The following is a 15083-nucleotide window of genomic DNA, read 5'->3' as shown; positions in this document are numbered from 1 at the left end:
CTATGGTCACAGTTACATTACATATTTAGTATTAAGAGTTGATATCACCCACCGACGGACGCACTCACCCACTCACCCACCCACTCACCCACTCACTCACCCACCCACTCACTCATCCACTCACTCACCCACGCACTCATCCACTCACCCACTCACTAACTCACCCACTCACCCACTCACCCACCCACTCACCCACTCACTCATCCACTCACCCACCCACTCACCCACCCACTCACCCACCCACTCACCCACCCACTCACCCACTCACTCACTCACTCACCCACTCACTCACCCACTCACTCACGCACTCATTCACTCACTCACCCACTCACTCACTCACCACTCACTCACTCACCCACTCACCCACCCACTCACCCACTCACTCACCCACTCACGCATTCACCCACAAGACAAGACATACACAGCTCTAACGGCTCTGATTATTGTCCTGTTAGCAAAGGCGCAGAGCGATGTTCCACAGTCAGCGGGATGCACAATGGCAACATCCCCATCACCATTCCACCTCACGACGTAGGAAACCGAGTTTTTAGCACCAAGTTTAGACGCGTTACTTGTAACACGTTCCTTCGGAGTGGGCAGGTAGGAACTTGGTTGGACAGCGCATGCGTGCACGACAGACAGACAAATAATCCCTGGTGGGCAGTGTGGAATCTGTTGTTCCTACCTGTATGTATACAAGATCACGTGACTTTAGGTAGCCAGGCAGACAGCCCCCTGAACTATCGCCCCCCCCCTCCCTTAGGCCCCTCCCCCCTTAGGCCCCTCCCCTGACCCCCTTTCCTTTAGGCCCCTCCCCTGACCCCCCCCCCCCATATCCTCAGGCCCCTCCCCTGACCCCCCCTCCCTCAGGCCCCTCTGCTGACCCCCCCTCAGGCCCCTCCCCTGAACCCCCCCCCCCTCAGGCCCATCTCCTGACTCCCCCCTTCCTTAGGCCCCTCCCCTGACCCTCCTCCCTTAGGCACCTCCCCTCTCCGTACCCGGCAGTAGGTCTCCACCAATCAAAGAGCTGTTTGTAAGGTCTCCACCAATCAAAGAGCTGTGTGTATTATATATTTACTTATGTACGACAGACAGACAGCTAAATAATCCCTGGTGGGCAGTGTGGAACATTGCTCCTCCCTGTATTAATGGAGCGCCTCAACTCAAGGTGCTTTACGTCGTTTTAAAGCAGTAACACAATTAGGGTGGTTTAGATGGCAAGGGCAGTGCAAGGTCCGAGATTTGAGTGTTCGTACCAGAGGGCACGTGGGGGGGGGGGGGTCACGAAAGGGCTATAGGGGAGGGACGGGACTGACCGTAGGGGTGAGGGAAGAGAATGGGCAATGGAGAAGAGCTGAGGCTTTAAGAGAGGAACGGGATTGAGGATTCGTGTGCAGATCTCTCAATGAGCTGTATAGACCTTGTTCAGAAGCGACCTGACCACAAATGATAACTCAACCAAGTGGCTGATCATCGCGTGGAAATTCATTGCAGCCAAACACTCTAAACACACATTTCTAAGTGAAGGAAAAAACCACGGCGAGAGAGACACACACAAACTCCAAATATACAGCAGGCGTCAGGATTGGAATCGAACCCACGACCTCCTTTATACCGGGCGAGGTAGTTAACATCTCACCACTGTGGCGCTCCTGTAAGATGTAGATAGAGGTTCTGATGCACTCTAAGAGGGGCTGTCTCGAGATCCCTCTCGTGGAGGCCCTGCCACCAGCAGTGACGTTAGGAAGACATTGCACTTATACAGGTTCACTTAAAACTGCCTGCAGGGCTAAGCACTGAATACTATTGCACGAAAATCCAATCGTTGTATAACCCCATACACCTTGCAAGAGAGACCACTAATTCTGCGTGGTCTCTCTCCTGCAATTATAAAAAATGATTACACCTCTTATTTTAACCTGATAACCGCCAAAATATCATTGTCCACACGAACAGGCAGACCAAGCGAATGGAGTGCAGATTCCAGTTCACTGTGCGACCGTCGCAGCGGACACAACGCAAACCACTAACTCCAATGTTCCAGTGTTCCGGGGACGCTCGCACGGGGTATGTTTTATACCACATTTGTTTTTAGGTTTGGGCCTCGTGGTGGTTGCATCGCATCAACATTCGAGTCGTTTACCCTCCAGCAATCCGACGAGACCGTTACCATTCAAATAGATATTGCGGTCAGTGTTGTTTCGTTGAGTCATCGCTGAACGCGCCGGTGTTCACATGATATAATGAAGTTCTTCCATTCCGGAGCGCTTTTCGCAGAACCGTTATAACGTGGAATGTCCAGATAAGGCCTACTGAGTTAGTGTATGTAGCTTGTTTCATGTGACCAGGCTCCAAATGGTAACTTAACAAAGTGGCTTATTGAGTGGAAAGGTAAAGCTGCCAAATACTCTGTCCGTGTGTTGATTCTAAATGTGGAAGTAAAATGGACCAGGAGAAAAATCCACACGATCGCAGCGAGAGACACGCAAACTCCAAATGAACATCAGACCTCAGGGTTGGGATAGTAGGCGAGGTAGTTAACATCTCATAACCACCGTGGTGGATTCCGGCTTTTCAGTGGCTGAAGAGACGACGTTGTTGCTCAAACTAATGGGACCTTCATCAGGCAATGAACTTGGCTTGATTTAAAAAAAGATATAAAAGTAGTCCTTCCATTAACGTTTCGTCCCGTTCCACAAAAACTACTGTTTACTAAAATAACTGCTAATCGAATTCACTTTTGAGTTAAAAAATAAGTAAAAATCACTGAGTCTGCAACAGAGCTGTTTCCACTGCCAAAACAGAAAACGTTATAATGTAAACGAAGCCAGTGGAGGTCTCAACGCTCATCGCTGCACGTCGTTGATTGGCTGAGGGCGTGGCTCAGCCCACTTAAGAGTGCTCGGGTTGGCTGAAATCGGCGCCTGCGTGCGTAACGTAAACGTACCGTTAATCACAACGTTAACATTAGTCTAAACTATGAGGTCCTATGGGTGGCAAAATGTTAATCGAAAAACCGTTAACCAATGTCACTGTTAACCGAGGGACTGCTGTATACAGGCAAACCTCGTATAGTGCTCAAGATGCGTTTTTTGTAAACAGAGTTGTTCTAAGTGGTATGCCTGCAGTTCCTGCCAATAGAGGTCAGTTGTCATTGTCGCCATCACAATGACCCGTGTTTGTTTCTGGGTTCTATGTCAACATTCTTGCCATTAACCCAAAAAAACTCAGCATCGTTGTGTTGGCTTTGGAATCTACGTTGTTGGGTTTTGCTGAAAAACATGTACGGAGGCATGTGGGTTATCACGATTTTTCCAGAGTAACACTCAATCATTACAATTTTTAAAGATATACTCGTTCATGGCCTCGCATTGCCATATTAATAGAAGAGATCAATCATTCGGCGAGTAGTATATATCATATTCGAATCAAATTCAATATAGGCTTAATTTGCGCATACAATACTGTATATATATAAAGTGCATTATGCCTTTCAAATATAGAATAGAGGTGCATCGATTTAGCATTTAGTATCCAGCAAACCCTTGCCCATCGCCGGGGTTACGTTCTTGGTAAAAAGCCGCAATCGGAAAATCCGCCTTCCCCAAACTCAAAGACAAATGGGAAAAATGGGGTTTGGTTCACAGTTCCTAACGCACGATAGAAAGAAAAATGGCGGGCGGCTGAAACTCACTGCTGCTCACTCGAGGCTGGAAACACCACGTGACCCGGGACCCGCAATGGGCCGCTTGAGATAAGAGACGGGAGACTAGAGACAAGATGGAGATAAGATGGAGACCGGATGGAGATAAGATGGAGACAAGACAGATAAAAGATGGAGATTAGATGGAGACAAGATGGCACCACATGTTCTTCCGCGGCAGCAGCAGCAGCATCGAGAGCGGTGCAGTTACGACGCGTACAGAAATCTCGTGATCAACCGCGAATGGTCCAGCCATAGGGGCACGATCAGCGAACTCTGTACCTCCATAGACTTGGCACGAGACTGCAAAACCGCAATAGCTAAACCCGCGAGAGGCAAGAGTTTGCTGTACTCTAATGTAAAAATACCCAATTTTCTTTTGTTTTAAGTATATAATTCACCAATCGGCGTCAAATCACGGGACGAGGAATCAACTTGTAAATATTCTTCCTGCAGTAAGAAACAACGCCAGCAACAGCACCCAGAGCAGCAATGACTCCAAGGACGATGCCAGCTGCAGTTGATGGAGCTGGAGGTGAAGCTGGGCTTGGTGTGGGTGTTGCGTCTGTCGGTTCTATTAAACACAAACGCAGACGACACAGCAACATGTGAACACCCAAGAGATGCACACAGTCAACGTCTTCTTCCTCTTACTGCCATGCCCCCCTCCTCTCAAGTTCAAGTTAATTTATTAGGTATAGCCCTGTGAGCCATTCGGCTCTTGAATCGGTTCTCCTGCAGCTCCTCCTGCTCTGCTCGTTGCTGCCTTAAGCCACCTCCGCGTCGACTCCACAGTCCCTCGAATCCGCTGCGTTCGCCACTTCTACTCCCCTCGCTCTCGGCCTGCCCCTCTGGCTCTGCCCTGGTGTCTCCACGTCCATCGCCCTCGCGGTTGCCCCCTCCTCTATTGCTAAGGCAGCCCCAGCCGTGTGAGCCGACTCCCTCTCTCCGCTCGAGTGAGATGAGCACCGCCACTCCCGCCTCCTTCCCCAGCTCTCCAGTTCATACCGATCCAGTCCTGTGATCGCTGTTAGCGAGTAACACCTCGAGAGGGTGATGTGGCCAGCACCACGCCCGGCCGCCTTTGTCTCAGCAGTGCTGGCGTTTACACAACACACCGAGGTTAGGGAATTGAACCCAGGTCACTGGTTCTTAGCGCAGTGCACACACACACACAGGAAGAATGACCCTGATGAGAGTGTATCCTGCTTCCTGTCTCTCTCGCTCTCACCTCATCTTATCCAACTGGGTTCATTGGCTGCATTTCTTGAGGCCTGTTGAGAGAAAAGTGGACACGCGTCAATCACACATCCCCATCACTCACATGCAGCCTGTGTCACTACCACAGCTGGGAGTCTAGCCCACGACTCACACCTGCCTGACACCCGCATGGAACCACTAATCATAGCAATCACTGACCATGATGTGAAATACATCCTTTATTTATCCACGTTGAAGCCCATTGAGAACATTGTCTCTTGTGATGTGTGTTATTTAACCACGTGAGAGCCCATTGAGTTCACCATCTCCTATGACTGACGCAGTCTCACATCACCACCCCCACTCATATAGAGCCCCTGTCACTGACAGCAGCCACGGCTGGGAGTCTAACTCAGGGGTCCCAGCTGCCAGGAGCTCACACAGGCTCCACTGAGCACAGCTCTGAGTCACGAGCAGGCAGGGAGCTGGAGTCAAACTCAGGCCCTTGGAGAGGGCCGGCTCAGGGTCTCTGGCGTGGCCATTGTGAGCCGTGTTCTATCACTCACTGTGAGGTCCTGGTGCAAGTGCGGTCGATACTCACGGGGCTTCTGGCTCTCTTGGCTGACGTGGTCTCATCCTCCTCCCCCTGAAGTAAAAACCAACTCCAGCAACAGCAACCAGAGCAGCAATGACTCCAAGGGCGATCCAAACTACAGGTATCGGAGGTGGAGGTGGAGCTGAGGTTGGGGTTGGGCTTGGTGTGGGTGTTGTCTTTGTCGGTTCTATTAAACACAAACACAGACGACATAGCAACACGTGAACACCCAAGAGATGCACACAGTCAACGTCTTCTTCCTCTCCCTGCCATGCCCCCCTCCTCTCGTGCGGTCTCTGCCCTGCAGCGCCTCCTGCTCTGCTCGTTGCTGCCTTGGGACACCTCCGCGTCGACTCCACAGTCCCTCGAATCCGCCGCGTTCGCCACTTCTACTCCCCTCGCTCTAGACCTGCCCCTCTGTCTCTGCCCTGGTGCCTCCACGTCCATCGCCCTTGCGGTTGCCCCCTCCTCTATTGCTAAGGCAGCCCCAGCCGTGTGAGCCGACTCCCTCTCTCCGCTCGAGTGAGATGAGCACCGCCACTCCCGCCTCCTTCCCCAGATCTTCAGTTCTGACCGATTAAGTCCCGTGATCCACTGAGATCCTTCACACCATCCTGGTTTCTGTGCTCCGCAGTGTTTGCTCCTCCTGGTTTTCAGGAAGAGCAGACGCGCCGTGGCTTTATCGAACGCGCGTTCTGGCTCTACGCGGTGCACCTAATGAGGCCTGTTTTCCGGATCACAGGGGTGGTGTTTCGGCTTGACGCTGCGAAGACTCTCATCTCCTTGTCGAAAAATAGTTCCGTGAGGGTTCTGCCTCCATTGGAAGGTGTGAATGAACCGACTGAATGAACGATTTAATTACCATGCATGTTTTTTTTGGTTTGAAAAAGTAACACACTCAACATGCACAACGATGCAATAGGAATGTTCACACAGTGCCGCAAGCATCTCGCCATGAAGTCATTGAGGACTTTAGACGGCGAATCAGTGACAGAGTCGGGGGCGAGCGTCAGGCTGGGAAATCATTGTCAGGGGAGAGCATTGGACGCGAGTTCTGCGGTGCGGGAATGAGACGGGGGTTTTATGTCAAGGAGTGTGCACACGCAAGAAATTGAGAGTGACTCGGCATCGTTTAGTAAAATAACAAGGGCAGAAATCTCGTAGAATTAGGAACACAGAGGGAGGGGTGATCATTTCGAGCCCAGAAAGGCAACCCTAGTTTTCCCACAATGTCTATTTTTTGTCGAACACCGTTTTTCCTAAAACCTCATTTTCTAGGAACATAACCCCCAGCGTCCGGCGAGGCCTGCCTGTGAATGTTACATAGTGACGGTGCTATAATACCGAGCCTAGATGGAGGCCATTGTTCATGAGTCTCTCGCGGCTGTGTTCACCGCGAGGTGTTCACCCTCAACGCACGGTTGCTGAGCATCGTGTTCATTAGGTGAATGGTAGAACAGCTTTTGATGATATTTAGCCAACTTCGGCAGCTGCAGACAATAACGCCAAATGGTGTCATGGACAGCCAGGAGACGTCAATCATCGCTGTGCCGGTTTCCTGTTGACGCTGTAAATCGGCTTGCAGCTCCTACATCGGCACTTGAAGGGAATCCGAATCAGAAGCTTATTTCCTGAGCTAAGAAGCTATTTTTCAACATCCCACAAGAGGACAACAATCTCATGGGACACACACAGGGACAGACAGGAACTTACAATGTCATTGGCTCATGTAGACAACTCAGCAAATAGTCGAGTTTCTTATACTACAGGATGTGATATCTGTGAAGAATAACAAAGACCCTTTATGGCTGTGCCACAGAGTGTATTTTAGTGGTAAATCTGGACAATAAAGAGAATTAGCATTCTCGTTGAGCAAGAATGATAAAGTAATGTGTGTTAAATAGATCCAGGGAGGACATCATGCACACCTGGTTCATTGTGAACATCCAGCTGCAGATACCCGATGTCTTGCATGCTTGGCTTGTCGTATCGATAAACCGTGACCTCACAGCGATATCGCCCAGCGTCGTGGGTCTGGATGTTGCTGATGGTGATGGAGGCATTACACGTGGACTCATCACCCACCCAAGTCACCTGCAATGGCCTGAGGCTTCTCTTTCTGTAGTACGCCTTGTACACCTTGATGGCAAACGTCAGAACACGCCAGGGCATAACTGTGTGTCCACATAATACACGTGCTCATATTCTGAAAACTGACATAATACGTAAATAACATTTAATTATAACATATAAATATATAATAAGCCTACAGTTTAGGAAATGACTCTTCTTTCGAGTAGAGAGAACAGAGATAATTTGAGATTATTGTATCTGAAGACACAATACTATTCTGGTGTCTGAAAAACGTAAAAGTTAACAATAGAACCAGCAAAGGAGAGGGGGTGACCTCCATTGAAATAAATGAGCACGAACGGGCGTTAATAAAGAACATGTAATCATCATTGCGAGCAGGAGGGTGTAAGTAATCGTGTGCAAGTGTGACAGTGACGCACCTTCTCATCGTGTCCGTCTATGGTCCTGAACCACTCCACCAGCGTGTGTCTAATATCTGTGATCTTGCAGGTGTAAGAGCAGGACAGGAGAGCCGTGCTGCCTACTGTGGCATCCTTTGCATCCGGGGTGACAACGGCCAGGTCTGTGGACAAACCCACAATGGTCACATGAGCAGAGGGAATGAACCTCTGGAGGAGGAGGTGGAGGTGCTGGTCTCACAACGCAGTGATGACAATTAGGACAGAGAGAGAGATGGGGCAAATACTTTCCGTTAGACGAAGCATCTCTTGCGTTGCACGTTAGCACGTATGTTTTGTGTGTTTGTGTGCTAAAGTGCAACGCTGCATGTTAGAGAACGGTCCACAGAAGTGGATGGCTTAGAGCTACCTCTGAGTTCCCTTCAAGTGGAGCCGAGGTGGTGGGATGTTAACGACCTCGCCTGGTATACAGGGGGTCGTGGGTTCGATCCCGATCCTGACGCCTGCTGGCTGTTTGGAGTTTGCGTGTTTACTCTCCCCGTGGTTGCATGGATTTTTCTCTGGGTCCTCCGGGTTTCCCCTCCATATTTAGAAAGATCCGTTTAGAGCATTTGGCTGCTATATATTTTGGATCCACACGGCAGGGACGATTATTTTCCGATGATGCATTGCAAATTAGAGTAATGTTTAACACGGAGGCTTTCGCGACCAATATCATCCATAATATAGGTTTTTGGGATTATATCGCTTGGAATTAGGCAAATTAAGTGCAACGTCTGATAACCGAATACAATGTTATGATATTTGCGTAGTACTGTTATTATTTATTGAATAATTTCACCTGGATAATCCGTTGAGAAGGAACATTTATTTACAAGGGTGCCCAGGTGACCAGGCTAAGATGACAAACTCATGGGACTTGACATCCGGATTGTTTGCTAATTGAACAATGAAAGTGAAGATTCACAGGCAGGAGTTGAACCCAGATGACCATGGTTCTAGGTGCACGGCTCTGTCACATGTACGTATTCGTGTTGAACTGTTTTCACATCGTACGTAGCCAACCGCGGAGGTGCGGGGGAAAGAAAACAAACCAAACACGAAAGGCAAAACGTGACTTTGTCGCGTGGACATTGAGTGCTAGGGCTGGGCTACATGACAGATGATGGGAGTAGTGAGTGGTAGGACAGACCTATGAAGGACGTGAAACAAACCTGTTTGTGGGTGGATGTTCAGCTGTAGATACCCAATGTCTTGGATATTTTGTGGATACACCGAGACCTCACAGCGATATCGCCCAGAGTCGTTGGTCAGGATGTCACTGACGGTGATGGAGGCGTCGCACTTGGCCACATCACCCACCCAGGTGGCCTGTAAAGGCCAGTGGCCGCTCTCTCCATAGGGGTATTTATAAAGCTGTGGTCAGTAAAGGTGAAAGCAACACACAGATCAGATGCGTTATATTATTTCAGCATAAAATTTGTCTCCAGGGCTTGCAACTGGGCTGGATTAACTGTTGACTAAGGAGCTTCACGTGGAGACTGTTTTTAAAATGGCTGGCCCATGCCCCCGCCCAGTCACGTGACGAGGGGCCCTCGATCTGTATAGAAAATACCAAACCTGTTCATCTGCGTTGCATATTGTAAATGCTCAAGGGTCATGTGACCAAGTTAACGAACAAGACTATGATTCCACGCTTGCGCTTGCTGCAATTTAGCGGCAAATGGCGCACAGAACGGACAGTGGAGTAACTCACCCTCTCTTCAAGCCCGTCGATGGTCCTGAACCACTCCACCAGCGTGTGGGTAACGCCGCTGACTGTACAGGCGTAGGAGCAGGGCAGCAGAAATGTAGCGCCTGCCATGGCGTTAATTTTATCTGGGGTCACAACCACGAGTTCTAGGAAAACCACACACAACGCCCACATTAGTATATATTTTGTCTTATATAATATAAATGTATAAACTCGAAACATTTGTCAGTAACAATGCGTTTGAAAGTACAGAACAGGCAGACCTCGACGAACGCGGGGGGTTACGTTCCTGGAAAATTCCATGTTGGGCACAACTTTTTCGACAAAAAACAGACTTCATGGGAAAATTCGGGTTGCCTTCCTGCCTTCGAAATGATCACCCCCTCCCTCTTTGTTTAACTAATACTACAAGATGCCCACACTCGTTATTGTACTAACGGATGCTGAGTCTTCTTGGTTATTTCGGTAAAGTCACGTAGAACCAAGAAGATGAATCCCTGCAGTCACGAAAGCTTTAAATCGAAAAGGATGCTGAGTCGTTCTCATGTCCTGTGTGTGTGTGTGTACACTCTTTGTCAATTTCAACGCAACACAAACCCCCGTCTCCATTCTTCCCGAACCACAGCACTCACACCCTACGCTCGCCACTAACATTGTCACTTGAACATTAATGATTCACCATCGAGTCATCCGTATGGCTAACGTTCTCAATAACTAGATTCATGCGGTAATGTGTGAACATTTACGTTGTGCTGCTGCTGTGCGTTTTGAGTGCATTACGTTATCACACAAAAAAACATACCCACACGTACACAGACATACACGGTAAATACATCGTTCTCACAGTTAATTCACACATTCCAACGGACGCAGCCCTCTCAAGGCACTACATTTTTATGCAGATACAAAAATGTTAGCAGCGTCAAACTGCGTATCAACAAAATCCCACCCCTGTGTTATGGAAAACAAACCTCATCAGCCACAACCGTCGAGAGACAAAACACGTGTTAGATGAAGCCACGTTGGGGAAGGGTTTCGTCTATATATTTTTTTTACCAAATTTTATTCCCGTGTCTCGTCATTAATAAAAACATTAATTGGGATTTCTCACAGAGTGGTGCAACGTGTCTTGCTAGAGAACAATCCGCAGAGCAGATATCACAGAGCTGACTGAGATTCCTTCAAGCGACCTCTGCTGGTCCACAGAGTTGGGAGCAGGACTTTCACAAATTGCTCTTCCACATAGAACAGCGCTTATCGCATGACAATCAACTAGATGCGTTTTAATTCTCAGAGTTTTAATTTCGTCAATTAAGTGCAGAATTGCAGATGGAGTGGGCTTAGTCCATCAACTGACTCGACTTTAGGTCTCGGTTAGCTCACAGACAAATGTCTGGACTTGAACCCATGATTCTGAGTGGCGCGAGCTCAGCACTCTGACCTCTGAGTCACCTCCTATCCAACGTGGTTTTAAGACTGCGTAAATGTCGGTGAGGAGCAGTCAAAGGTTCTGATGTACATTGGTGGTTATGAGATCGTAGCCAGGGGTTTAAGCCAGTTCACCGTGGCACTGGGCCCATGGCTCTAAAGTGTAGATGTTGAGTTCTACATCAGGTCTATAGGATAGATTATGTAGTTGTGGGTGGTAATATAGTCGACGTTTGAAGGAAATAACACAAACCTGATGGACTGTTGACATTCAGCTGTAGATACCCAATGCCTTCCATGTATTGTGGATACACCGTGACCTCACAGCGATATTGCCCAGAGTCGTGGATCTTGATGTCTTTGACGGTGATGGAGGCGTCACACTTGGACACATCACCCACCCAGGACGCCTGTAAAGGCTGGAAGCTGCTATTTCCATTGGGGAATAGATAAATCTGTGGTCAACAAAGCGAGAGCATGCACAGATCAAAGATGTATGTATGTTGTATGTATGTTGAACTTCCTTGGCACAGTACATAGGCAGCCGTGCTAATCGGAGGTGCTGGGGAAGGACAACAAACTAAACACAAACAGCACTTTTAAAGAAACGAGTTTGTCAATCTAGATGATGATTTAAAAGTGCGTAGCTCCAGTGGCTTCCTAATATCATAAGGCAGAGCGTTCCAGATGGCCGCAGGAGCGCATGTGAAAGCGCGCGATGCGGTGACCATCTTTGTTCGATGGCCAGCCAAAAGCCACTGCAAAGATAACCGGAGTTCGCACCCAAAATGAATAAAAATGGCTCTAACATCTGTTGGATGCCTTTTACCGAAATCACAATACAGGAGGTGGTAAGATGTAGAGTTAGCACGGTTGGCTACGTATCGTGCGAAAGAAGTTCTACATACATACATACAAGAGACCTGGATACGAGCTATACATCGGCGGTCATATGTACAGGACGTTATGACATCATACAATTTGTACATATAAAACAGTCTACCAGCACATGCATGCTAATTGCATTGTCTACCAAAATTTATATCAATATAACCCTGGGAGAGAGTATTTTGAGATGGGTTTTAGATCACCCACCCACCCTTCACCACGGGCTACGTATGCATAGAGTCATATAATTAACGTGAGCAGATACAAATACAGCAGTAGCTGTAGCACACTATAGGGCAGTCCTTGTTCCTGTGACCCGTTCGTAAGTTTGATGTTCGTAAGTCGATGACTGCATGTACATGGTTCCAGTGATGTATTTGTTTATTTCATTTGTACAATTTTGTTTTTAATATACTCTAATGATCGAGATAAATTACCATTATGTACTATGAATATGGAAAATTATATATATTTATTGAAATAATTTGTAAAATCTATGGGACCTTTTTGCCAGTATCAAAGTATGAAAAATAGAAAAATGGTTTACACTTTCTGGCAATAGAACATGAGGTGTTAAGATGTTCAAACACCAAATAGATACCTTTTGCAAGGAATCAAGTCTGCATTGACCACACGTATTTGTTGCAAAACATGCAAACAAAACATCTTACCTATAAAAGCCATTTTTTGTCTGTGTACACCTATTCTTGTAATGCTTTTAACAAAGTACACAAATACAACAAACTAAGCCATTTGACAAACACTTGCTATTTGTTCATTATAAAGGGTTTTGGGTTAGATCGCGTTATTTATAAAGGTGTTGTAACCCTCCACCACCCGACACGGCCAAACAGTAAAAATTGTCTCACGTTTACAAAGACAAATAGTTCACTACTTTAGCCCACCGGTGTGTTGAAGAGTGAATCAACATCATTTACAATTTGAGTTCGACGTTTCGCTGGTAATTGCATCCAGCATCATCGGGCAATTTGCCAGAACGGTGAAGCCATCCACTTGTTCCCGGTCTTAAATAGAGCAGCAGCACGGTAACTTCATCATTTAACCCAATCTGGTGCAGTGCTATTTGTTTTTGCTCTTGGTCCAATCTAAACTAGGAAAATTACACTTTGTAATAAAGTACGCTGATCATAATGATAACTTTGAGTGTGCGCCAAAGCATGCATCTGCACATTCACAGAACGCGACTCGCGGTTACCCCTAGCAATGCAAACAAACTTGCTGAGCGACGACGGGAGGTTCTTCTTCGGGTTAAAAATGCCAAAATAAAAAAATCAAGCCTCTCCAAGACGAAAACAAACACAAAGAGAGTGTCGCTGTGGCGCGCAAAGCAAACAGTGGAGAAGCAGCGGCTGTCCCAACATCTAACAAACAACGAAGGTGCCTCAGCAGCACGAGCTGAGAAAACCGCAGGGCAGCGTGCTTCAAGACAAGCCAGAGACTGCACAGTTACTGCAGAAGCACAGGCTGAGGAAGCTACAGAGCAGCGTGATGTCCTCTTCTCCCCCGCCCACCCCAATGTGTGCAGTTACTTCTATAGATACTCGTTGGTTCTTTCGGCAAATCACGTAGGTATAAAATAAAATCCATCACGACGTTTCGGGTGCAACACAAGCGTCCGTCGTCAGGTGAGAAATCGTAGTCTGCTGCTGAGGCAGACTGTTTTAAAAGGTTCGAAATGGGTGTAGCCCAAGGGTCATAAAGAAGTTGGCGGGGCTAGTGATGTTTATGTGAGAAATTAGCGTGTAACTGTAAGATAGGAGAGTGTCCTCCTCGACGAGGGTACGGACGTGGCTATGTTAGTGTGAGAGATTAGCGTGATGTTAATGTGAGATCGAAGAGTGGCCTCCACGAGGCAAGAGCGTCAACGCAAGAGAACCACCACGACAGTGGCCATGTCAGTGAGACACACAGCCCACAACACAGCAAGAACCAACGATACATCGAGGCTCAAGGAGCAGAAGTGGCCATGCCAGTGAGACACACAGCCCACAACACAGCAAGAACCAACGATACATCGAGGCTCAAGGAGCAGAAGTGGCCATGCCAGTGAGACACACAGCCCACAACACAGCAAGAACCAACGATACGTCGAGGCTCAAGGAGCAGAAGTGGCCATGCCAGTGAGACACACAGCCCACAACACAGCAAGAACCAACGATACGTCGAGGCTCAAGGAGCAGAAGTGGCCATGTTAGTGAGACCCCAGCCCTTTAATGCAAAGGCATCCGACAGGGCAATGCAAGTCAGAGAGTCGGAGATAACAGCCAAACGGCAGGAAGGATGGAAGCATCACAGCGAGTTTTGACTTTACCTGGTTAATAACGTCCTCCCTGCATGTTTAGACATCCAGCCACCTGCACTAATTTATCACAACCTGTTCTATTTCTTGAACCCTTAACGTTTCTCTACATTAGTCCCCTACAAAAGTATTCAAAATAAGAATAGGTTTTACCCTTTTCTGGCAATGAAATCGGTGTTCACTAATAGTACACTGGGGCACCGCACCCCCTTAGCTCAGTGCACGCAGACCTCGCCAAACATTCCTGGGAAATGCCGGGTTGGGCAAAACCGCGTTCGAAAAAGTAACAGACCTCGTTGGAAAACTCTGGTTGCCTTTCTGGGTCCTAAATGATCACTTCCTCCCTCTTTGCTATAACTAATGCTGCACAATTTCTGCCATTGTTATTGTACTAACAGATGCTGGGTCGCTCTCCATGTCTTGTGTGCCATCATCATCGCGATCGACAGGCAGATGGCCCGAAAGGTGTCCACTGCACATTTTGTCATTCGTTTCCACTTCCCCTCTGTCTTGTGCCAATCTGCTCAAGGAGTGGCCACGTCTTTCTGGCACCAAACTCTTATTATGTCGTCGTCAAGCCATTCTCCATGAGGTCTTCCTCCCTTTCCGGTTCCTTCCATTTTTCTGAACGACATCACTTTCAATTTTCATGTTGTTGTCTATCCTACAGATGTGTCCAAATAGTGCCAGTCTCCTTCTCATCA

General features: G+C 47.9%; 1 protein-coding gene across 2 annotated transcripts in view; it reads right to left on the bottom strand.

The window, feature by feature from the left end:
* Positions 1-1000: 1000 nt before the first annotated feature.
* The window catches only part of LOC133339186 (uncharacterized), a 28731-nt gene continuing 14648 nt past the window's right edge, over positions 1001-15083 (bottom strand). For both annotated transcript variants that reach the window (XM_061547336.1, XM_061547337.1), the window contains 8 exons: positions 11425-11626; positions 9747-9889; positions 9205-9406; positions 8012-8154; positions 7427-7637; positions 5505-5685; positions 4935-4977; positions 1001-4277 (listed from right to left, as the gene is read on the bottom strand). In XM_061547336.1, the coding sequence (XP_061403320.1) occupies positions 4941-4977; positions 5505-5685; positions 7427-7637; positions 8012-8154; positions 9205-9406; positions 9747-9889; positions 11425-11626 (1119 nt within the window). In that variant the 3' untranslated portion in view covers positions 1001-4277; positions 4935-4940. The remainder of the gene's footprint in view (positions 4278-4934; positions 4978-5504; positions 5686-7426; positions 7638-8011; positions 8155-9204; positions 9407-9746; positions 9890-11424; positions 11627-15083) is intronic.

The sequence above is a fragment of the Lethenteron reissneri genome, unplaced genomic scaffold (genome assembly GCF_015708825.2).
Source record: "Lethenteron reissneri isolate LAM-NWPU_2019-01 unplaced genomic scaffold, ASM1570882v1 scaffold_1643, whole genome shotgun sequence".
Classification (NCBI taxonomy): domain Eukaryota; kingdom Metazoa; phylum Chordata; class Hyperoartia; order Petromyzontiformes; family Petromyzontidae; genus Lethenteron; species Lethenteron reissneri.
This window is presented reverse-complemented; position numbering and strand designations above follow the sequence as displayed.